This window comes from Erythrolamprus reginae, chromosome 3 (genome assembly GCF_031021105.1).
Source record: "Erythrolamprus reginae isolate rEryReg1 chromosome 3, rEryReg1.hap1, whole genome shotgun sequence".
Lineage (NCBI taxonomy): Eukaryota > Metazoa > Chordata > Lepidosauria > Squamata > Dipsadidae > Erythrolamprus > Erythrolamprus reginae.
In genome coordinates this window covers 258080257-258102206 of record NC_091952.1, presented here as the reverse complement: position 1 = coordinate 258102206, position 21950 = coordinate 258080257, and the positions used below count along the sequence as shown (strand labels likewise).

The 21950-nt window shown below is 44.9% G+C and overlaps 1 protein-coding gene across 1 annotated transcript; it reads left to right on the top strand.

Moving 5' to 3' along the window:
* Positions 1–18131: 18131 nt before the first annotated feature.
* On the top strand, positions 18132–21712 carry FOXH1 (forkhead box H1). Its single transcript, XM_070749308.1, has 3 exons — positions 18132–18556; positions 19175–19279; positions 20476–21712. Exons 1-3 carry the CDS (start codon positions 18341–18343, stop codon positions 21301–21303), a joined length of 1149 nt encoding a protein of 382 aa, XP_070605409.1. The 5' UTR covers positions 18132–18340; the 3' UTR covers positions 21304–21712.
* The last annotated feature ends 238 nt before the right edge of the window (positions 21713–21950 follow it).

Sequence of the window (21950 nt, the reverse complement as noted above, 5' to 3'; positions counted from 1 at the left end):
GCCATTTTGAATGGGCCTGCTTCTGATGGTGGCCATTTTAAACCTTAAAAAAAATTGGGGGGGGAGAAGTGGCAAATTGTACAAAATTTGAATTCTTATGCATTTAAATAGAGTAATATCATGCATAAATTAGGAAAAGCTCCACAGAGTATTGGAACAGTGCTAAAGCATCAGACTATGAATTGCTTTGCTATGCACTATAAGGAACTACCTTGTCATGTACCTGCACTTAGGTAACATAACTCAATGCAATGCAGTGCAATGCAGCTCTGTGTCCATCTGTGTCCATCTGCAGGACAAGACAAGACAATGCAATGTATCAAATTGTGCATTGCAATGCATTATTCTGCTATGCAGGGTGATGCATGCAATGAAAAGGTAACTCAACTCCTGTGTGCATCTGCAGTACAGGTCAATATTAGACAAGGCAACATAGCAAATGGTGTATTGCAATGTACTATTTCTGCTGTGCAGGGCATTGCTTGCAATGCAATGCAACCAATGCAGTCTTGAAAATGCTGACATGACCTGATATGCATTGCAATGCAATGTATTGTGAGGCAACACTATGCAATTAAATGCAATGCACTGTGGGGTTATTGGGTTATTTCCATTGAGGGAAGCCAGGTGCTTCCCTGAAAAGATCCCAGATCCTGGAAATTTCTCCTTAGTTCTAAGTTGCTTCTGTCCTTGTTTAGTTTCCACCCATTGCTTCCTGTTCTACGGTCAGGTGCTTTGGAGAATAGCTTTACTCCCTCTTCTTTGTGGCAGCCCCTCAGATACTAAAAGACTGCTATCATGACTCCCCTGGTCCTTCCTTTCATTAAACTAGACATAAATCCAGTTCCTGCAACCGTTCTTCATATGCTAATCATCCCTGTTGTTCTTTTCAGGGCTGCTGCTGGACGGTGGACGTGGGCCTTATCCCCCCGGGAGCCCTGAAGCTGCAGAACACGTCAATCCCCCACCAAGGAGAGGTGACCTTCACCCCCGACCTCAGCCCCTTCGTGCTGCACGGACAGACCTTCAGCAGCTCTGGACCCCCAGATGCCCCTCCCAGCCGAATCCCTCCCCATGCAAGAGGAGGAGACCCTCAACCCTCTTGAAGTAGACCCAGAAGTGAAGTAGACCCAGAGACAGGGTTTTGAGCAATCGGTACTTTTATTCAGCTCAGAGAACAAGTGACAGCTCAGCAAGGTAAAGTGACAATTCAGCGAGTACCGACTGACTCTGCCTGGAGAAACCGCTCCTTTTATATATTTGCGGTTCCCGCCAAAGCTAGAGCCGGCCGCGTCTGAGCCAATCAGGAGCGACTTCCTGCTTGGGCTCAGACAGCGCTGAAAGAGGAACAAACTATTTACAGAGTTACAAGGTAGCCATTACTGGATACAACACCCCTCCCCTCATAGTTGGACACATCCATCAAGAAAGCCATGTGACAAAGTCGTCCAATCGGTGGGGCCTCTGAGGAGCTCGCGCTGACCTGCGCAGTTCAATTTCTCCTTCGCCACTGACTGTGGAGGATGGCTCGCCGCTGTTCTCCCGGTGTGGCGGACTTGGCCTGGCGGGCCCAACGAAGGCTTCGGAGGACGAGGATGGTTCGGCGTCGCTGGATGGTTCCCCCTGGCCCGATAAGTCTCTTTGCGTGTCTCTTATTTCGGGCAATGTACAAAAGTCTGTTGAAGGGGGAGAGTCCATGTCAGCGGTTTGTGGCAATTGATTTTCTGTTCGCTTCCGAATGTGGTCTATGTGTCGTTTCCACAAACGACCATCCTCTAGTTTAACAACATAGGTCTTAGGTGCATTTTGCTTAACAATAATTCCCTTCATCCAGTTTACATTTCCATCAAAACTTTTTACATATACATTTTGTCCCAAATACATTTCTCTTTCAGGTTTTGTACACATTTGGTTATTATTAACACAGAACCTTGGGTTTAACCTGTCTAGTGGTGACCTCAACTTCCTTCCCATCAATAACTCTGCAGGGCTTACATGTGTGTGCGAGTTAGGGGTAATGTGTTGGGTGAGTAAGAATTGGTCCAAGTTCTGTTGCACATCCCCAGGGCCTGACCTGCGCAATGCCTCCTTTGCCACCCGTACGTAACGTTCTGCCAATCCGTTAGCCCAGGGCGAATAAGGCGAGATGAGGGCATGCCTGACCCCTAGGCCATCTAAGAACAATTCGAATTGCCTGGCTGTTAGCTGTGGCCCATTGTCAGACACTAAGAGATCTGGGCAACCATGGGATGCAAACAGTCTGCTCAATACTTTGATAGTGGCACTTGTGGTTATGTTGTTCATTGCTATTATTTCCAACCATTTGGAGAAGGCATCAACCACTATTAAAAAATACTGAGACCCCACTGGGCCAGCAAAATCAATGTGGATTCTAGACCAAGGACCAGCAGGCTGTTCCCACTCAGCCGGAGTTGTTTTGGGGGGACTGGGCCGTGACTCTTGGCACGGATCACACTTTGAAACCCAGCTTTCAATATCAGCATCCAGCCCTGGCCACCATAAATGCCCCCTTGCCAGGCTCTTCATCCTGACAATCCCAGGATGACCCACATGTAACAATTTGAGTACCTTTCCCCTTAGGCTTTTGGGGATGATCACTCTATCCCCCCACAGCAAACAACCTTTTACATATGATAACTCAAGTCTTTTGTTTTTAAAATCACACAATTCAGGTTTCACAACATCATTTTGCCATCCCTTTAGAACACAGTTCACCACTTGTTTAAGGATTTGATCTTGCTGCGTGTGTGCAGCTACCTCTTTTGCTGTGGTTAGTGGGTTTTCCTCGAGTTCTATCATTAACACATCTGTGGAAGGAACAGGGTCTTCCACTAAGTCTGTTATGGGGCATCTGCTGAGACCGTCTGCATGATTGATTTCCTTCCCCCCCTTGTGGGTGAGCTCATACTGATACCCTGAGAGGAAAAGAGCCCATCTGATTAGTCTTGGAGACATAAAAGGTGGAGTGGGCTTGTTGGGGGCTAGCAGGCCTAGTAGGGGTTTGTGGTCAGTGACTAGCTCAAAGCTTCTTCCAAAAATGTAATTGTGAAACTTCTTTACCCCTGCCACTAATGCTAGAGCCTCCTTGTCTAACTGGCTATAATTCCTTTCTGTGCTGGTCATGGTTCTTGAAAAAAATGCTATTGGGGCCTCTGTCTTATTAGGTAGAACGTGAGCTAGAACTCCTCCTATGCCGTACGGCGAAGCGTCGCACGTGAGCCTAATGGGTAGTGAAGCACTATATTGTACTACTACACTTTTAGAAGTTAATAAATTTTTTATTTGAGAAAAAGCTTCACGTTCAGTTTTCCCCCATGTCCAGCGGGCTTCCTTCTGGAGTAAACGATGGAGAGGCTCTGCTACTGTTGCCTTCTGTTTTAAAAAAACGGAATAAAAATTAAGGAGGCCCAAAAATGCCTGCAACTCATTCTTATCTCGTGGCTCTGGGGCTTCTCTAATTGCTCTCAGCTTCTCTGTTGTGGGGTGGATACCTTCCTTATCTATTTTATATCCTAGGAATTCTATACTGTTGGTTCCCCAGACACATTTATCAGGCTTGATTCTTAAACCTTTGTCCTGTAACCTCTTAAGTACTTCCCTTATTCTTTTGTTTACTTGTTCCTGGTTTTCCCCTGCAATTAAGATGTCATCAAAGTATGGAATGGCCCCATTTACCCCTGACAATAGGCGTTCCATAATGCTCTGGAATATTCCTGGGGCTATGCTTACCCCAAACTGTAACCTCGTGCATTTGAAAGCCCCCCTGTGCGTTACAATTGTTTGAGCGTTTGCTGTTTGTTCATCGACCGGAAGTTGCTGGTAAGCTTGCGCCAGGTCGATCTTTGCGAACCTTTTCCCCTCCCCCAGGGAGTGTAGCAGTTGTTGCACAACCGGAATGGGGTAGGGGTGGTGTTGGAGTGCCTTGTTCAGGGTCGATTTGTAATCAGCGCAAACTCTTAAAGAGCCATCTGGCTTCAGAGGGGTAACTATGGGAGTTTCCCATGGCCCCTGTTCCACAGGGACCAAAATACCTTGGCTAATGAGTTTGTCCAGCTGTATGTCTAGTTTGGGGAGGAGCGGCAGGGGGACCCTGCGAGGTTTTAGTCTGATCGGTGGGACCTTGGGGTCAATAGAGAAAGATATAGGGGGCCCCTTATACAATCCCAGTGTGGGGCTGAACACTTCAGGGAACTCTTTCACAAAGTTAGGCATATCATAACAGTTTACATTACACACACCCGAAATCTCGATCCCCAGTGGTTCCATCCATGCTAAACCCAGAAGAGAGTGCTTGGCCCCTGTTACAATAAGCATGGGAAGGGTACATTTAACATTCTTGAATGCGATAGGTACATTTGCTGTTCCCAAGACCGAGATTACTCCCCCCTGAAAGTCTCTAATCACCAAAGAGGTTTGATTTAGGTCAGCCTTAGATACATTAGGCATATACAGTTTAAATTTTTCCCAGGGCATGATGGTATATCTAGAGCCCGTATCCAGCTCCATTGAGCAAGGTTGGTTATTGAGTAACAGTGATATAACAATTTTAGCCCCTTTTTTGGTTGCCGTGTTATTCACGGAAAATTGAGAGTTACCTCTATAGTAGTCGCGGTTAGCGGTTGAGTAGTTCCTTTGACCCGCGTTGCGGAATGGTCTCCTTTCTCGCGCTTGGGGGGTCTGGTTTTGAGGTCGCTGGTATTGCGGTGTGGCAAATGTTTCCTCTGGCGCTGTTGCTCTGCATGCGATGGCGATGTGGCCTCTCCGGTTGCAACGGCGGCATGTAGCGTCTCGGAAGGGACATCGATGGCGCTGGTGATTTCCCCGGCAGCCCGCGCAGGGGGCTGGGTGAGTAGCTCTCAGGTGTCTCGGCTGGTCTTGCACCAGGAGGCAGTTGTCTCCGCTGGGAATTTGTTGGCTGTTGTCTGTTTCCACGGCGCTGGGAGACGCGGAGTCGATTTTTGCAATGAGTTCTCGCCTTCCGTGCTCTTTCAATTCTCTCGCCGCTGCGTCGGCTGCTTCTGCGGTTTGCGCCAGTTTAATTACGGTTTGTAGGCTCGGCTCTTCTTCGATGAGGAGTTTATTTCTCACCGTGCTGTTTTTCATGCCGAAAACCAAGGCGTCGGTGAGGCGAGCTTCCGGGTCTTTAAACTTGCATTGGGCAAGTACCGTTCGAAGCCGCGTTGTAAACTGGCTGATCGACTCGGTTTCCCTCTGAGCCATCATGTGGAATTGATGCCGAAAAACCATGGCTGGTTTGGTCGGCTTGAAATGGCTTGCCAGTTTTTGTTGTAGGACGTCCCACGCTGTGGCTCTTGCTTGTTCCGGTTCGGTGAGAGTTTGGGCAAGTCTACGGATTTCTGTGCCGCAGTAGTTAAGGAAAATAGCCCGTCTGCGATCGGCTTCGGCGTCCTGCATTCCCGCCGCCTCGAGGAAGATCTCGAAGGTGGCCATGTACTCGTCCCATGTCGATTTCTCGGGATCGAAGAGTTCCGGAGCCTGGCCGATCTGGATTTTGTCCATGTTGCACGCGAAGTTTCTTCCGTCCGTTCGTCGCCAGTGAAGTAGACCCAGAGACAGGGTTTTGAGCAATCGGTACTTTTATTCAGCTCAGAGAACAAGTGACAGCTCAGCAAGGTAAAGTGACAATTCAGCGAGTACCGACTGACTCTGCCTGGAGAAACCGCTCCTTTTATATATTTGCGGTTCCCGCCAAAGCTAGAGCCGGCCGCGTCTGAGCCAATCAGGAGCGACTTCCTGCTTGGGCTCAGACAGCGCTGAAAGAGGAACAAACTATTTACAGAGTTACAAGGTAGCCATTACTGGATACAACACCTCTTTTTATGTATTTATTTATTTTCATTTGTGTTATGTTGTTATTATTCATTTGTATTAAGAAAGTTTAGAGAGCTCCAAAGACCCTACAGTTCTCCTCAAATATCAAATACATTGCCAATATACCAATAATAACAGTAAGTATTAATGGGAGAAGATTTCTGATTGGATAGTTGGACAATTGTGCATTGAAATTGACATGTCGATATTACAGAAATGGAAATGGATAGATGCTTGAATGTTTTGCCTTTCTTGTGTTTGTATTGTTCTAAATAACCGAATAAAAATTATTTGTAAAAGAAAAAAGACAAGAGCCAAGGTGAGGACTCACAGTCCTTCTCCACCACCTCCTCCTCCTCCTTTCCACAAACCCCATAGTCTCTTCTGGCGCTGATGGCGTTCCCTAGTTGGGTCATGAAAGGTCTTTCAATTCAGAGGTGGTGGTGGTGGCGGGTTTGTTTGAAAATAAAGTGAATTTTGCTCCTTTTTACCACCTATTGATAAGTGTAAAACCATTGCAGTTGTTACATTAGTTAAGTCAGTGTTTCCCAACCTTGGCAACTTGAAGAGATCTGGACTTCAACTGGCTGGGGAATTCTGGGAGTTGAAGTCCAGATCTCTTCAAGTTGCCAAGGTTGGGAAACACTGACTTAAGTGGTGACTCTGACTTCCCCAGGGACTTTTGCTTGTCAGGAGGCGGCAAAAAAGAAGATCACGTCACCCCCCCAAATAGTACGACCGTCTTAGGGACCATTTGCCAAGCATGGGAATTTTGATCACGTGACCACAGGGTTTCTGCAGTGGTTGTAAGTGTGAAACGTGACTGTAAGTCAATTTTTTACAGTGCCGTTGTCACTTTGGTCACTAAATGACCCGTTGGAAGTCAAGGACTTGGCCATTGAGCAATCCCATCCAGCCCCGGCCAAGAAGATGTAAGTGGTTTTAGTTTTAGGGGTTTTTAATTGTTTTTTATATTCTTTTAATAGTTGTATGGCAGCCAAAATCCGGTTGGGTGGCTTATAAACCAAATAAAAGGGAGGGAAGGAGAGAGACACACATACACACACAAACAGAGAGAGAGAGAAGGGGAAAGAAGGGAGGGAGAGAGAAGGAAGGAAGGAAGGAAGGAAGGAAGGAAGAAGGAAGAGAGTAGGGAAGGAAAGAGTGGGAGAGAAGAGGGAGAGAGAAAGGAAGGAAGGAAGGAGAGAAGAGGAAGTGAGGGAGGGAGAAAGAGAAAGAAAGAAAGTACTGTACTCACCTGAAGTACGAGAATTAAACTGGATTGGGAAAATTTAAAATAAACCACTAAATGCTCTGTCTTACACATTGGTAAAAAGAATCAGAATACTAAATATAAACTTGGAGGAACTGAACTTACTGATGACCCTCACTCTGTCAAAGACCTTGGAGTACTCACATCCAATGACCTAAGTCCTAGAGCCCCCTGCAACAACATTGCCCAAAAGGCTTTAAGAGTTGTTAACCTAATCCTTCGCAGCTTCATCTCTGGTAATTTTGAACTGCTAACCAGAGTTTGCAAAACATTTGTCAGACCAATCCTAGAGTACAGCTCGCCTGTATGGAAACCACATTGCATATCTGACATCAACACAATTGAGAGAGTCCAGAAATATTTCACAAGAAGAGTCCTTCACTCCTCTTCTCACAACAAAATACCTTAGTCCGCCAGACTTGAAATTCTTGGTTTAGACAACTTACAACTCCGTCGCCATTCTGACCTAATTATAGTTCATAAAATCATATACCAAAATGTCCTACCTGTTAATGACTACTTCACCTTCAACCGCAACAATACACGAGCACGAAATTGATTTAAACTAAATGTCAACTGCTCCAAGCGACTGCAAAAGGTATGACTTCAGCAACAGAGTAATCAATGCCTGGAATGCACTACCTGATTCTGTAGTTTCTACTCCTAATCCCAAAACCTTTAACCTTAGACTATTTACAATTGACCTCTCCCCCTTTCTAAGAGGTCTGTAAGGGGCGTGCATAAGCACACCACTGTGCCTACCGTCCCTGTCCTATTGTCTTCTTTTGTTATTTTTTATCATTACCACTCTATAATTGTTTGAAAAAATAAATAAATAAATAAATAAATAAACGTCCCAAGAGAGGGCACTGTTGCTACCCAAAACTCAAGAGATTGATTGCTTTAAAAATTAAACTTAGAGTCTCAAGTCTCAACCTCTTTTTTACATAGTGACCAACACTGAATGCAGTATTCCAAGCGTGTCCGGTGTTAACACTTCGCGTGGTCTTGATTCTCTCCTGCTGTTAATGTGTTGGCTTTTTTGGCAGCGGCTGCACATGGCTGGCTCCTATTTTTGTTTTTAACTTTTTAATATTGGATTTGGATTTGTACTGTATTATTGTTATGCTGTGAGCCGCTCCGAGTCCTCGGAGAGGGACGGCATACAAATCGAATAAATTATTATTATTATTATGTCAATACAACACAGCAAACGAGATCACTATGCTGGATTTCGTATTTCATCACCAGTCGGGCTGGTGGTTGTAGGTTGTAAACCTGGAGTAGCTGATAAATTAGTGGTTCATACTTTCCATCAAAAGGCTTTATCCGAAAGGCCACTGGGCTTTTCTTGGTTTTTAATTTAATTTTCCCTTGAATATGTTTGGCTTATATGTTGGCCTAGGACTGCGTGATGTAGCGGCGAATTGTGTTTGTTGATCCCTTTTGCAATAGACAGGTGTAGATTTTGTCAATTCCGATGGTTTTCAAATGTCCGCTGAGATCCTTTGGCACTGCGCCCAGCGTGCCAAGTACCACTGGGACCACTTTCACGGGCTTATGCCAGAGTCATTGCAGCTCGATTTTTAGATCTTCGTATTTCACTAATTTCTCTAGCTGCTTCTCCTCAATTCTGCTGTCTCCTGGGATTGCGATGTCGATGATCTATACTTTCTTTTTCTCCACAATCAGGATGTCTGGTGTGTTATGCTTCAGAATTAGGTCAGTCTGAAGTCTGAAGTCCCAAAGTAGTTTTGCTTGCTCATTTTCGACCACTTTTTCGGGCTTACGATCCCACCAGTTCTTTGCCACTGGGAAATGGTAGTTCCGACACAAGTTCCAGTGGATTTATTATTATTATTATTATTATTATTATTATTATTATTATTATTATTATTATAGTGTCTCTCTCCTCCAAGGTTCCCTCCAGCTCTGTATTGATTGATTGATTTATTGATTGAATCCACAAGCCCTTGGACACAACCCAGACACAATTTGCTGTAAAAGGTCACAGGAATCACATCTAATTTTAGAGTTTGGTCTTTTGCCAAGTTAAATGTATATTGGGCTTAAATTGATCATTCTGCTGGTTAAGCCCGTTATGCGACCTCCCTAAGAATATCATGCGATCTTTACCAGGAACAAAAGCACCTTCCTCAGTTCCCTTAGGTTCATAGCACCTGGCTGAGAAGACTGATAAAGGGGGTCACATGTGGTAGGAGGGAATATTCCAATCCTCTTAAAAAGGCAGGCTAGGAGTTTGAAATTTTGATTAGGTTATACCTTGAGGATTTCTGCAACAATGCTGAGGGCCAGGATGGAATAGTGACGGAAGTAGGTTGTAGGTTGTAAACCTGGAGTAGCTGATAAATTAGTGGTTCATACTTTCCATCAAAAGGCTTTATCCGAAAGGCCACTGGGCTTTTCTTGGTTTTTAATTTAATTTTCCCTTGAATATGTTTGGCTTATCATCCAAGAATTTGTAATCAGTCAGAATCACAAGATACAACAATGATAGTTGATGATGGTACAAATGATGAGGATAACAAATGAAGATAGTACAAATAAGCAATCCAACCATATTAGGAACCAGTCAATATAAATCTTTAACTTGTTGCTTGGCAAAACAATTTAAATAATTTTAAAAAGAAGGAAGCAGACTTCTGAAGGACATCAGGAAGCCTTTCCTAATTGCTCACCCATGGAACAGATTGCCACCAAACCACGGTGAACCTTGGAAGAGAGAAATCTATAGAGATTCTTCATCATTCCAGGTCAAGGTGCTTTTCCAAAAAGCAATTGGACTTCGTATTTTTTTCCCCTTTGAAAACCATTTCGCTTTTCATCCCAGAATTGAAGAAGTGACCAGTGCTTCATTACTGGAGGTTTTTAAAGATGAGAGTTGTCAGTCGTTTGTCTGAAGATTGCGGGGCCTCCAGCTTGATTCTCTGTTCTTGAGAAACTTAGCTTCTCTTTTATGTCCACTGAGAGCATCTGCACCAAAGACAAATTCCTTGTGTGTCCAATCGCACTTGGTCAATAAAAAATATATACACTGCTCACAAAAATAAAGGGAACAATTAAAAAACAGAATACTGTATAACTTCAAGTAAATCAAAATTCTGTGAAATCAAACCATCCACTTAGGGAGCAACAGTTGATTTCACATGTTGTTGTGCGAATGAAATAGTTGTGCAAATGAAATATTCAATGAGAATATTTCATTCATTCAGATCCAGGATGTGTTGAGTGTTCCCTTTATTGTTTTGAGCAGTATGTATGTGTGTGTGTGTGTGTGTGTGTATATATATTATAATGTATAATATAATATTATATTATGCATTATAATATATATACATATACACATACATACTGCTCAAAACATAGAATATTTTATTATATTATTTTATTTTTTATTTCCCAGCCCTTCTATCCATCTTAAAACAACCAAGGTTGGGGAAGCCTCTAGATTTTCCCTCCTATGTTTGTGAAATTCCATTGTGGTTTCAATTGGTGCTTTGTGTGAATGTGTGTTCCTCCTCTTGATAGCCTCAGGCCAGCTGTCCAACCCAAAGCCTCCTTTTGACCTCCTCAATGGCCCTTGATGGCCCCTATTAGTGGCCTTTTTGTGTGTCCTTCTCTGGTGCTTAGCAGAAGAAAGGAAAGGAGAAGGGGAGCAGGGCAATCTGCAAACCATACAGCACCAGGGAGGGACAGGTGAGGTCCAATAGTCAACCCCAAGGAGAAAGATTCTCTTCTGTTGCTTCCTTCCCCCAATTTACACAGGGAGGAGGCTGGCTTGCTACTCAGAGGGGCTTGAGTGAGTAGGGCTGCCTTCCTTGAACCTCCATTCCTCATGACCTTGGATTGGGAGGGGAATGGCTTTCAGACCAATCCTGGGCACAAGTTCAGGCTAAATCCAAGATCCAGCAGCATCCAAATTTTGGCAGCCTTCTGGGCAAGTAGAGAGTTTGCAAACTGCACAGCTGTGGCTAATAATAATAATAATAATAATAATAATAATAATAATAATAATAATAATAATGATGGAAAGGACCTTGGAGGTCTTCTAGTCCAACCCCCTACTTGGGAAGGAAACCCTACAGTTCTTCAGACAAATGGTTATCCAACATCTGCTTAACAACTTCCAGTGTTGGGGCATTCACAACTTCTTCACAAACATTTCAATACATTAGGGTTAAATAAGGTCCAGGAGGGAAGTGTTTTTCATAGGAAATTGAACACAAGAACAAGGGGGCACAATCTGAGGTTAGTTGGGGGAAAGATCAGAAGCAACGTGAGTACGGTAAATAATATTTGACTGAAAGAATAGTAGATGCTTGGAACAAACTTCCAGCAGACGTGGTTGGTAAATCCATACGAACTGAATTTAAACATGCCTGGGATAAACATATATCCATCCTAAGATAAAATACAGGAAATGATACAAGGGCAGACTAGATGGACCATGAGGTCTTTTTCTGCCGTCAGTCTTCTATGTTTCTATGAATGAGGATGGAAGGGAGGAAGGAAGGAAGGAAAGAAAGAGCAGGAAGCGAGGAAGGAAGGAAGGAAAGAAAGAGAAGGAAGGGAGGGAGGAAGGAAAGAAAGAAGGGAGGACAGAGGAAGGAAGGATGGAAGGAAGGAAGGAAGGAAGGATGGAAGGAAGGAAGGAAGGAAGGAAGGAAGGAAGGAAGGAAGGAAGGAAGAATCCACAGCGACTGAATTGAAACTTGCCTGGGATAAACACAGATCCCTCCTAAGATAAAATACAAGAAATAATATAAGGGCAAACTAGATGGACCAGGAGGTCTTTTTCTGCCGTCAATCTTCTGTGTTTCTGGAGGCAAGCTGTTCCACAGATTACTTGTTCTAACTGGCTTGTTAAACACAGTTTTCAGAGCATGACAAGAATATCAGAAGGGAACTTTGGAGGTCTTCTAGTCCAAACCCCATCTCAAGTTGGAGACCCTAACCATTGCAAACAATTGTTGTCCAGTCTCTTTAAAATCTGCAGTGTGGGAGCACCCATGACATATGGAGGCAAGCTGTTCCACTAGTTAATTGTTCTCCCTTAATTCCAGGTGGCTTCTCTCCTTGATTAGAACTAAGGAGAAATTTCCTGACAGTTAAAACAATTAACCAGTGGAACAGAAATTGCCTCCAGAAGTTGTGAATGTCCCAACACTGGAAGTTTTAAAGATGATGTTGGGTAACCATCTGTCTCAAGTAGTGGAGGGTTTCCTGTCTGTGGGGGGTTGGACTAGAAGACCTCCAAGATCCCTTCCAGCTGTGGTTTTTAAATACTGTATCGGAAGATTGCTATCATGCTCTCCTCTTCTTGGGGGGGGACTAGGAGAATAGGCAGCCCCTCAAATATTGGAAGACTGCTCCAATTCCGCTCCAGCCAGAAGTAATGGATGTTTTTACTGAATCAGCGTTGAGGAGTTTTATATTCTCATACTGTTTTATATTGTTTATATATTGTTTATATTGTTTGCACACCATTCAGAGTCCAAAAGGAATTGGGCGGCTCATAAATGTAATAAATTATGACACAAATTAAGGCATTCATAAGAATTTAAATATATAGAATTTTCTAATATAGTTTGGTATATATTATGATAAGTTTTCTTTCTATTATATATATATAGTTTGGGTCACACTGATTTAAGGAGAAGGCCATGTTAATTCTCTGCCTTACAAGGCAGAAGCTGCCGGATCAAATCCCAGTAAGGGTGTGGCTAGCTGATGAGGCCAGAACAAGGCCGAAATGGTGCCATCCTAGTCTCCCTTAATTTTAAAATGTCAGCAAAAAACATGTGATATATATATATACCGGTATATAACCTCTAGTAATTATACGATAAATTGATTTTGGGATTAATTAGTTTAATGGAGAAATTAAAGTTTGAATAAAGATTTGCACAAAAGTTTGGCATTGTTTATACTGATGTAATGTAATTTTTTGACATTGTTTATACTACTACTACTACTAATAATAATAATACAGTAATAACAGAGTTGGAAGGCATCTTGGAGGTCTTCTAGCCCAACCCCCCTGCTTAGGCAGGAAACCCTACTGATATAAATAACGTTGTGTTCAACATTGTTTATACTGATGAAATGTAATTTTTTAGTGTAAGATGGGGGAAAAAGATCGTTATTTAGATGTTTTTGATTTGATAATGTTGTGTAAGTTTTATGGAATGTTTTTTAAGGGAAGAAAGACAAGAGCCTCCAATGAATGATTAACAGATAAAGAAAAACATTATATGTATAACAATAACAATAACAATAGAGTTGGAAGGGACCTTGGAGGTCTTCTAGTCCAACCCGCTTAGGCAGGAAACCCTGCACTACTTCAGACAGATGGCTATCCAACATCTTCTTAAAAAGGTCCAGTGTTGGAGCATTCACAATTTCTGATGGCAAGCTGTTCCACTGGTTAATTGTTTTAACTGTCAGGATATTTCTCCGTAGTTTTAAGTTGCTTCTCTCCTTGATTAGTTTCCACCCTTTGCTTCTTGTTCTACCCTCAGGTGGTTTGGAGAATAGCCTGACTCTTCTTTGGGGCAACCCCTGAGAGATACTGGAAGACTGCTATCATGTCTCCCTCAATCCTTGTGTTCATTAAACCAGCCATGCCCAGTTCCTACAACTGTTCTTCATATGTTTTAGCCTCCAGTCCCCTAATCTTCTTTGTGGCTCTTCTCTGCAACATCCTTTTTGCATCAGTCTTCGGAGTCTTATATAAGCAATATAAACAATATATAAACAATATAATTGAATTGGCATACAAATCTAATAAATTCTATTCAAATTCAAAATTCAATATGTTTTATTATAATCATGGTTTTAGTGTTTGTACTGATGTATTGTTTTTATTCTATGTTGGGGAAAATAAAATATATATACTGGGGAAAAAAATAAATGTAATAAGTTAAATTACCGCAAATTAAAATAATTTCTTTTCAGCAAACTAGACATACCCAATTCCTGCAACCAAAAAACTGCTTGTTGGTTTAAGGCAGAAGAGGTCTTCAAAGGGGGCCACTGTTAAGACTTTGTGGACTTCAACTCCCAACACAGCTGGCTGGAGAATTCTAAGAGTTGAAGTCCACAAGTCTTAAAAGTGGCCAAGTTTGGGTCATCCTGGTTTAAGGAGAAGGCCATGTTTCCCCCCTCCTCTTTCAAGGATGGGGAAGAGTCTAAAGATGCTAAAGAAAGAAGCATTTCTCCAGTCAATTAGCATTCATTCTGCCCCCAACCTCCTCCACCTGAGATAAGGAAAGTTGTGTCTGGAAAGGGAGGGGCACTCTGGAAGACACAATCTTATCTCAAGAGCCCTCACATCTTCCCCAGGTGTAGGAAACAAAATCTGGGGCCGATCCCCCAGGGCTCTTGTGAGGTTGTAATAGAGAAGGATTCTTGATTGGCAAAGCCTGAGTGGACACACAATGGATTTGTCCCAAGGCTTTTGCCAGAGTTTGTAAAGACACCCAAGGGATTTGTAAGAGCGGAAAGCAGTCAAAAAGGACCTAAGTAACACAACCACACAACTGTGGCTGGGATTGTTAGGGCGTGGCCAGAAATCCACATAGATAGGCAGCTCAGCATCATGGGCTCCATTGCACTTCCCTCTGGGTGAATGTCCATGGAGATTCTCCATCTTCTACCTCTATTCTCCCCCCACCCCAAAAGGCAACTGGGATTTCTTGGGGTGTTTTTCCCTTTGAAAATGTGTTGTTCCATTTTTTTATTTGGAAAAAAAAGTATTGGTTTTCAAATATATTTTGAAACAGATAAGTAACAACAACGAAAAGCAAACAAACAACAAAAAATAAATTATAATATCAGCAAGCATTCAATATTTCTGCATTGCTACATCGGATATTTCATTAATTCCTATAATATGCATATTAATTAATTACAGTAATATTCATATTATTTCATACAATCACAAAATCCCTGTTCAAATCATTCATGTTTATATATTTATATTCTTTATTTTACTATTCAAATCATTTATGTTTATATATTTATATTCTTTATTTTACTGGTCCTTATGCATCTTTTGTGATCTTTTTATTTCTGTTTTTAACTCAATCCATCTGTGCCATTGTGCCCATATTGCGTAATACTCAGAATCTTTTTGGCCCCTTAAAATGTGTTGTTTCTGATCCAAGAAAAGCTTCAGAACTTCTCTCTTTTTATTTTTTTTTAATTGACATATAAAATGATACAATTCAGAAAACATTAAAAAAAACAATGCAAACATACAAGTAACAAGGAAAGAAGAGTGCGGGGGGGGAGGAGAAAAAGAAAAATAGAAGAAAAAAGGAGAGAGAGGAGAGGAAGAGGAAGAGGGGTGGCATACAAATCTAATAAATAATAATAAAATAATAAGAATAATAAGAAAGCTCCAGAACTGACAAAGCTTTTTGGATGAGCAGTAGAACATTTTCAAAGAAAAAAAATATCAAGAAAGTCCAATTGTGCCTTTAAAAACCTTTAAAAAAACTTTAAAAAACTTTTTCTATCTTTTTCTTTTAGATACACTGAGAGCATCTGCACCAAAGACAAATTCTTTGTGGGTGCAATCACACTTGGCCAATAAAGAATTCTATTCTATTCTATTCTTTGGGATTTATTTGATTGATTGATTGATTTTGTCCAATACACAATGAGGGTTTTAGTGGGTATACACATAGTAAAATACATGATGAAGGTTATAGAGGAGATACTCATAGTAAAATATATCTAAGAGAGAATAGAAGATATAGGAATAAAACATATCAATGAAAGAACAGAAGAAGAGATATAGGAATAGAAGAAAGGTATAGGAAATATAGGAGAGCAATAGGACAGGGGATGGAAGGCACGCTAGGGCACTTGTACTCGCCCCTTACTGACCTCTTAGGAATCTGGAGAGGTCAACCGTAGGTAATCTAAGGGTAAAGTGTTGGGGGTTTTCTCTGGGTGGATTGCTGGGAACAGAGAATGTTGCAAACCCCCTTATTTTGGGCCTTCAGAATTCTTGTCTTCAGGGGTTGAATTGGCATCAGGCCAAACCATGGTTAGTTTCATCATGGCTGTCAAGCAGCCTAAAGCCAAGCCACTTAAGTGTTAAACTCTAATAACACCGTGGCTGGGCTCACACAATACTCTCAAGCACGGTTCCACCCAACTTGGGCAACTTTTAAGACTTGTGGACTTCCAACTCTCTGAATTCTCCAGTTAGCTATGACCAGCTGTGATGTGCAAAGACCAGAGATGTTTAAAAAGAGAGGCTATTGGTAGGTCAGGGTTGGAACCAGGAGTGCTTAGTGCTCTCTGAGCTTTGGTGCAAAGGTTTTGTGGCTAGCAATGATGATGAAGATGCTAACCTGGTTTGGGAGTCGTGAAGCCTGCAAGAAACCCATGTTTCCAAAGTCCTCCTTTAAATGCATTCTAATGCACCCCACTTTCTCAGACGTGGGGAAACCAGAGCTGGACTGGTTTGTTTATTTATTATTAGAGTTGGAAGATAGATCATAGAATTCTTTATTGGCCAAGTGCGATTGGACACACAAGGGATTTGGTGCAAATGCTCCAAATATATATTTATATATATATATTGCTCAAGAATCAGGAGGTACAACACTGAATGATGGTCACAGGGGTCAAATAAGCAATCAGGAAACAATATTAATAAAAATCTTAAGGATACAAGCAACAATTTACAGTCCTACAAGTGGGAGGAGATGGTGATAGGAATGATAAGAACAAAATATGGAATGCAATGCAATGGAATAGAATAGAAATAGAATAGAAATAGAATAGAAAACAGAACAGACTAGAATAGGAATAGAAAATAGAGTAGAATAGAATAGAATAGAATTTACTGGCCAAGTGTGTTTGGACACACAAGGAATTTGGTGCAAATGCTCTCAGTGGGCCCAAAAGAAAATATATCATGAGATACAACCCTGAATGGTCATCATAGGGCAGTGATTTTCAACCTTTTTTGAGCCGCGGCACATTTTTTACATTTACAAAATCCTGGGGCACACCACCAACCAAAATGACACAAAATGACACCCTAAGACACTCTCCTCTCTTTTTCCATCCCTGTCTCCTTCCCCCTTGTGTGTGTGTGTGTATACACACTCTTGAACCATTTCCAAAAACAGGTGAGGGCTGGGGGGTTTTCTCTCTTATTCTTTGGGTGCTTTTTATCATATGCTTTAAATCAAGAGTCACTTCTCTCTCTCTTTTGTTTCTCTCTCTTTCCTCTCATTCTCTGTCTCAATCATTTTCTCATTTCTCTTTTTCTCCCCTTTTTGCTCATTTCTCTCTCTCTCTCTCTCCCTTCCTCTCCTTTTCTCTCTCTCTTGCCTTCTTTCTCTCTCACTCTTGCTTTCTCTCTTTCTCTCTTTTCTTTCTCTTGCTTTCTCTCTCTCTCTCTCTCTCTTTCTCTTGCTTTTTCTCTGTCTTTTTCTCTCTCTTTCTCACTCTCACAGCAAAAAGTTGCGAGACCGGAACCTGAGCTTCCTTCTTCGCGGCACACCTGACCATGTCTCGCGGCACACTAGTGTGCCACGGCACACTGGTTGAAAAACACTGTCATAGGGGCCAAATAAGCAACTAGGAAACAATCCATGTGAATAGAAATCTTAAGGAACCCAGAATTAAGGAATCCAGAGCATAATCCCAAGGGCCTTGTGCCAGGCTGAAGGAGGCCAGTGCGAGGATACAAGCTTGCAACAAGCTGCAAGGCACCTTGGAGATCATCTAGCCCAACCCCCTGCTTGAGCAAAAGACCCCCCACCACTCCAGGCAAAGGGCAAGCCAGCCCCCTATTGGGAGTCTCGCGAGGCCCCCCTGCCCCCAGTTCTGCCTTTGGGGGGGACCCCCCCTCCTGTTGGCTTAACCGTGGGAAATCCAAGGCCAGGAGGACCCCCTGCAGTGAGCGACCCCTCCTCCTCCCCCCCTCCCTCCAGGGCCAAACCCGGGCCAGGTTGGGGAGGAGATGGAGGAGGGGGGGCATTTCCTGGCTGCGACCTGCCGCCCACTAATCCACAGCCCGGGGCGGTGGTCGCTGGTCTTTGGGGTTGTTTCATTGGCTCGCTGCTGGAGCCGCCCGGTCTGCCCCACCGGCTGCCCCCTCCCCAGCCCATTTAAAGCCCAGCCCGGGAGGGGTTCGGGGCTCTCTCCAGCGGACCCAAGACCATGCAGGAAGCCGACGGGGGAAACCCTCGGGCCGGGGCGGGCCGCAGCCAAGCCAAGAAGCGCAGAGCCGTCGGGGGGGACCAGCAGCAGCAGCAGCAGCCCCGGCGGGGTCCCAAGAAGCGCTACAGCCGGCACGCCAAGCCCCCCTACAGCTACCTGGCCATGATCGCCCTGGTCATTACGGCCGCCCCCGGGAAGAGGCTCAAGCTGGCCCAGGTGAGTGGCCGCCCCGTCCGGTCCCTCCCGGGGGGGGGCTTTGGGGGCGCTTGTCCTCCCCAGCCCCCCCAAAGCTTCAGCATTTGCAGCTCCCCCCCCCCCACGCTTCGCCCAGGGCTCCCCCCCAGCCGCTGGAAAAGGGGGTCTTGGGGGGCTTCCTGCCTTCCCCCTCGACGGCTGCCCGGTGTGGGAATTTTTTCTTGCAGATTTCTATGCTGTTTCTGTTTCAACAGGCGGGTGGAGAAGGCGCCGCTTTCTTTCTTTCTCTTTCTCTTTCTCTTAACTTCTTTTTCTTTCTTTCTTTTTCTTTTCTTTTCTTTCTTTCTCTTTATCTCTGTCTCTTTCTCTTCCTTTCCAGCAATAGCATTTAGACTTTTATGCCACTGCATTGTGCGTTTACACCCCTTTCCAAGCAGTTGACATAAGGTAAGCAAGGTTGGAAAGGGACCTCGGAGGTCCTCTAGTCTGACCCCCGACTCAAAGCAGGAGTTAAGCGCTGGTCCGGGGAGAGAATGGGGGGCCTGGAGCCCCCTCTGCAGGGCCGCGGAAGAGGGAGCCCCGCCTGTCCGGCCGTGTTAATGAGGGTTCTCTCCCCCCCACCCCCCAATTCTCTTTCAGATCACCAGGCAAATCGCTTCCTTCTTCCCCTTTTTCAAAGAGACCTACGTGGGCTGGAAGGATTCCATCAGGCACAACCTGTCCGCAAACAATTGCTTCAGGATGGTAAGGGCTTTCTGGGGGGGCAGTGGCTGGGGGCCTCTTCTCCAAAGGGGCTCCGCTTAGCCAGGTGGGCTCCTCTTGGGGGGGGCGTTTGGGACTGGTGGACCCTCCCAACACATCTAGAGAGGGTTTTCTAGGAAGCCTTGGATTCTGCAGTGGAGTGTTTTAAGATGGGTGGACTTTCAGGTCCCAGAATTCCCCTCCCCCCCTAGACTTCCAGACTCTTCCACAGCTTGGTGCCTGGGCCCCTTGGCTCTTCTATGACTTGTGGATTTCAGCTCCTAGAATTCCTGAGCCATTCATGCCAGCTCTGGAACTCTGGGAGTTGAAGTCACCCATCCTAACACATTCCTTCCTTCCTTCCTTCCTTCCTTCCTTCCTTCCTTCCTTCCTTCCTTCCTTCCTGCTTGTTTGCTTCCTGGCTTGTTTCCTTGCTTGCTTGCTTGCTTCCTTCTTCCTTCCTTGCTTGTTTGCTTCCTTCCTTGTTTGCTTCCTTCCTTCTCTTTCCTTCCTTCCTTCCTTGCTTCCTTCCTTCTCTTTCCTCCCTTCCTTCCTTCCTTGCTTTCTGCTTGTTTGCTTCCTTCCTTCCTTGCTTGCTTCCTTCCTTGCTTCCTGCTTGCTTGCTTGCTTGTTTCCTTCCTGGCTTGCTTGCTTCCTTCCTTTCTTCTGTTTGCTTGCTTCCTGGCTTGCTTGCTTGTTTCCTTCCTGGCTTGCTTGCTTCCTTCCTTTCTTCTGTTTGCTTGCTTCCTGGCTTGCTTGCTTGTTTCCTTCCTTCCTTGCTTCCTTCCTTTTTTCCTTCCTGGCTTGCTTCCTGGCTTGCTTCCTGCTTGCTTACTTCCTTGCTTCCTTCCTTCCTGGCTTGCTTGCTTTCTTCCTTGCCTTCTCTGTGGCGGCCCCGGCCCTCTGGAACCAACTCCCCCCCCGCCCCCGGAGATCAGCACTGCCCCCCCTCCTCACCTTTTGTAAGTTGTTGAAAACTCACCTTTGCCACCAGGCATGGGGAAACTGATACCTCCCCTAACTACTGCTTTATGTATGGTTTGATTGGGTTGTGTGATTATTTTATTAATAAGGGTTTTTAAATTGTATTTTTAGACATTGGATTTGTACATTGTTTATTATTGTGAGCCGCCCCGAGTTCTCAGAGACGGGCAGCATACAAATCTAATGAATTATTAAATTATTATTACTATTCCCAGGTGCTGAAGGATCCCTCCAAGCCAAAAGCCAAGGGCAACTACTGGACTGTAGACGTCGACCGAATCCCCCCGGAAGCCCTGAAGCTGCAAAACACGGCCGTTTCCCGCCACGGGGAAGTGGCCTTCGCCCCCGACCTCAGCCCCTTCGTGCTGCACGGACAGATCTACGTGCCCCCTGGCGCTGCTCCGGATCCCCAGATTCCCCCTCCGGATCCCCAGGTGCCCCTCCCGGCCGAATCGGTCGCAATCAAAGAAGAGGAGACCCGAGAGACCCCGGCCAAGATGTCCTTCAGCATCCGCTCTCTGCTGAAGCCCTCCGGGGAAGACGGGAGCGCTGAATCCGGGTCCTCGACTTCGGACGTTGCCTCTGTCAGCCACCCCCACCCTCCTTCTCTTGGTGAGGAGGCCCAAGGGGGTCCTCGCCCTCCTGCCAGTCCTCCCCAGCCGCCCTCCACCGCCTGCCGCCACACGGACTGTTTCCAGGCGCCTCCTCTGTGGCCTCCTCCCCCTGGCACTTCATCTCCGGCAGCCGGGGCTCCCCTCCCGCTGCTCCTCACGATCCCGCTTAGTCTGCCTTATTGCACTTTAGCGCCTGCACCCTACGCGGGTTCCGCTTGTTGGAACTTGGTGGGGGCGGTCCCTTGCCCTCTTCCTCACCCGTATCTGGAGCCCCCCCCCTTGTCCGGCCCATTGGAAGTCCAGCAAGCTGGCCGGACGATAGCTGGCGAGGCCCCCTGGGCAGCCCCTGTGCCTTGGGGGGTCCCTTTGCAGCCGGTGTCCCCCTCCCCACTATTTCTGAGAGAGCCTGGCAGGGGCTGGCAGAATTGAAAATTCCCTTATTTATTGTGACACCGTTATGCCACAACTTCACCAGATGTTTTTTTCTGGTGGGGGTCCCTCCTTGGGGGGGGGGGGTCCGGCCCCTTTTGATGGTTTGCAAGGCCTGCACATTGTTGGAGCCGTTCACACAAGCCCCCCATCCCCAGGTGCCGAGGCCGCTTCTGCCCCATGGCCTGGGCTTTGCTCCCAAGGCCCCTTTGTTCCTGGGGCTCAGTTGGGTTGGGAGCCTTGGCCCAGGTGGGGAGAGGGGGGCATTTAATGGAAGGTTTTCCATCCCAGTTGCACCCAGTAAGCCTGGCCAGACCCAGAAGGGTGGCCTGTGATGGTGGGAGATTTTTGCCCAGTTTTCAAGGGCATGTTGACATTTTATTAAATTAAAAAAAATTTATATGTCTAATACAGTTGCTTCCTTTGGTTTTTTTCTCACTGCAATTCAGCTACACTGCTACTCAGTCTCTCTGAAATTGGAATCCAACACTGGGTTAAGATTAGATTAGATTACTAGAGTTGGGAGGGACCTTGGAGGTCATCTAGCCCAACCCCCTGCTCAGGCAGGAGACCCTCTACCATTTCGGACAAATGCTTATCCAACATCTTAAAAACTTCCAGTGTTGGAGCATTCAAAACTTCAGGTG

Excerpts from the sequence above, each read along its gene's own strand:
- FOXH1 (XM_070749308.1), top strand. The coding sequence starts at position 18,341 with ATGCAGGAAGCCGACGGGGGAAACCCTCGGGCCGGGGCGGGCCGCAGC. Across the intron at positions 18,557-19,174 it reads AGAGGCTCAAGCTGGCCCAG|ATCACCAGGCAAATCGCTTC; the intron begins GTGAGTGGCCGC and ends ATTCTCTTTCAG. Across the intron at positions 19,280-20,475 it reads CAAACAATTGCTTCAGGATG|GTGCTGAAGGATCCCTCCAA; the intron begins GTAAGGGCTTTC and ends TACTATTCCCAG.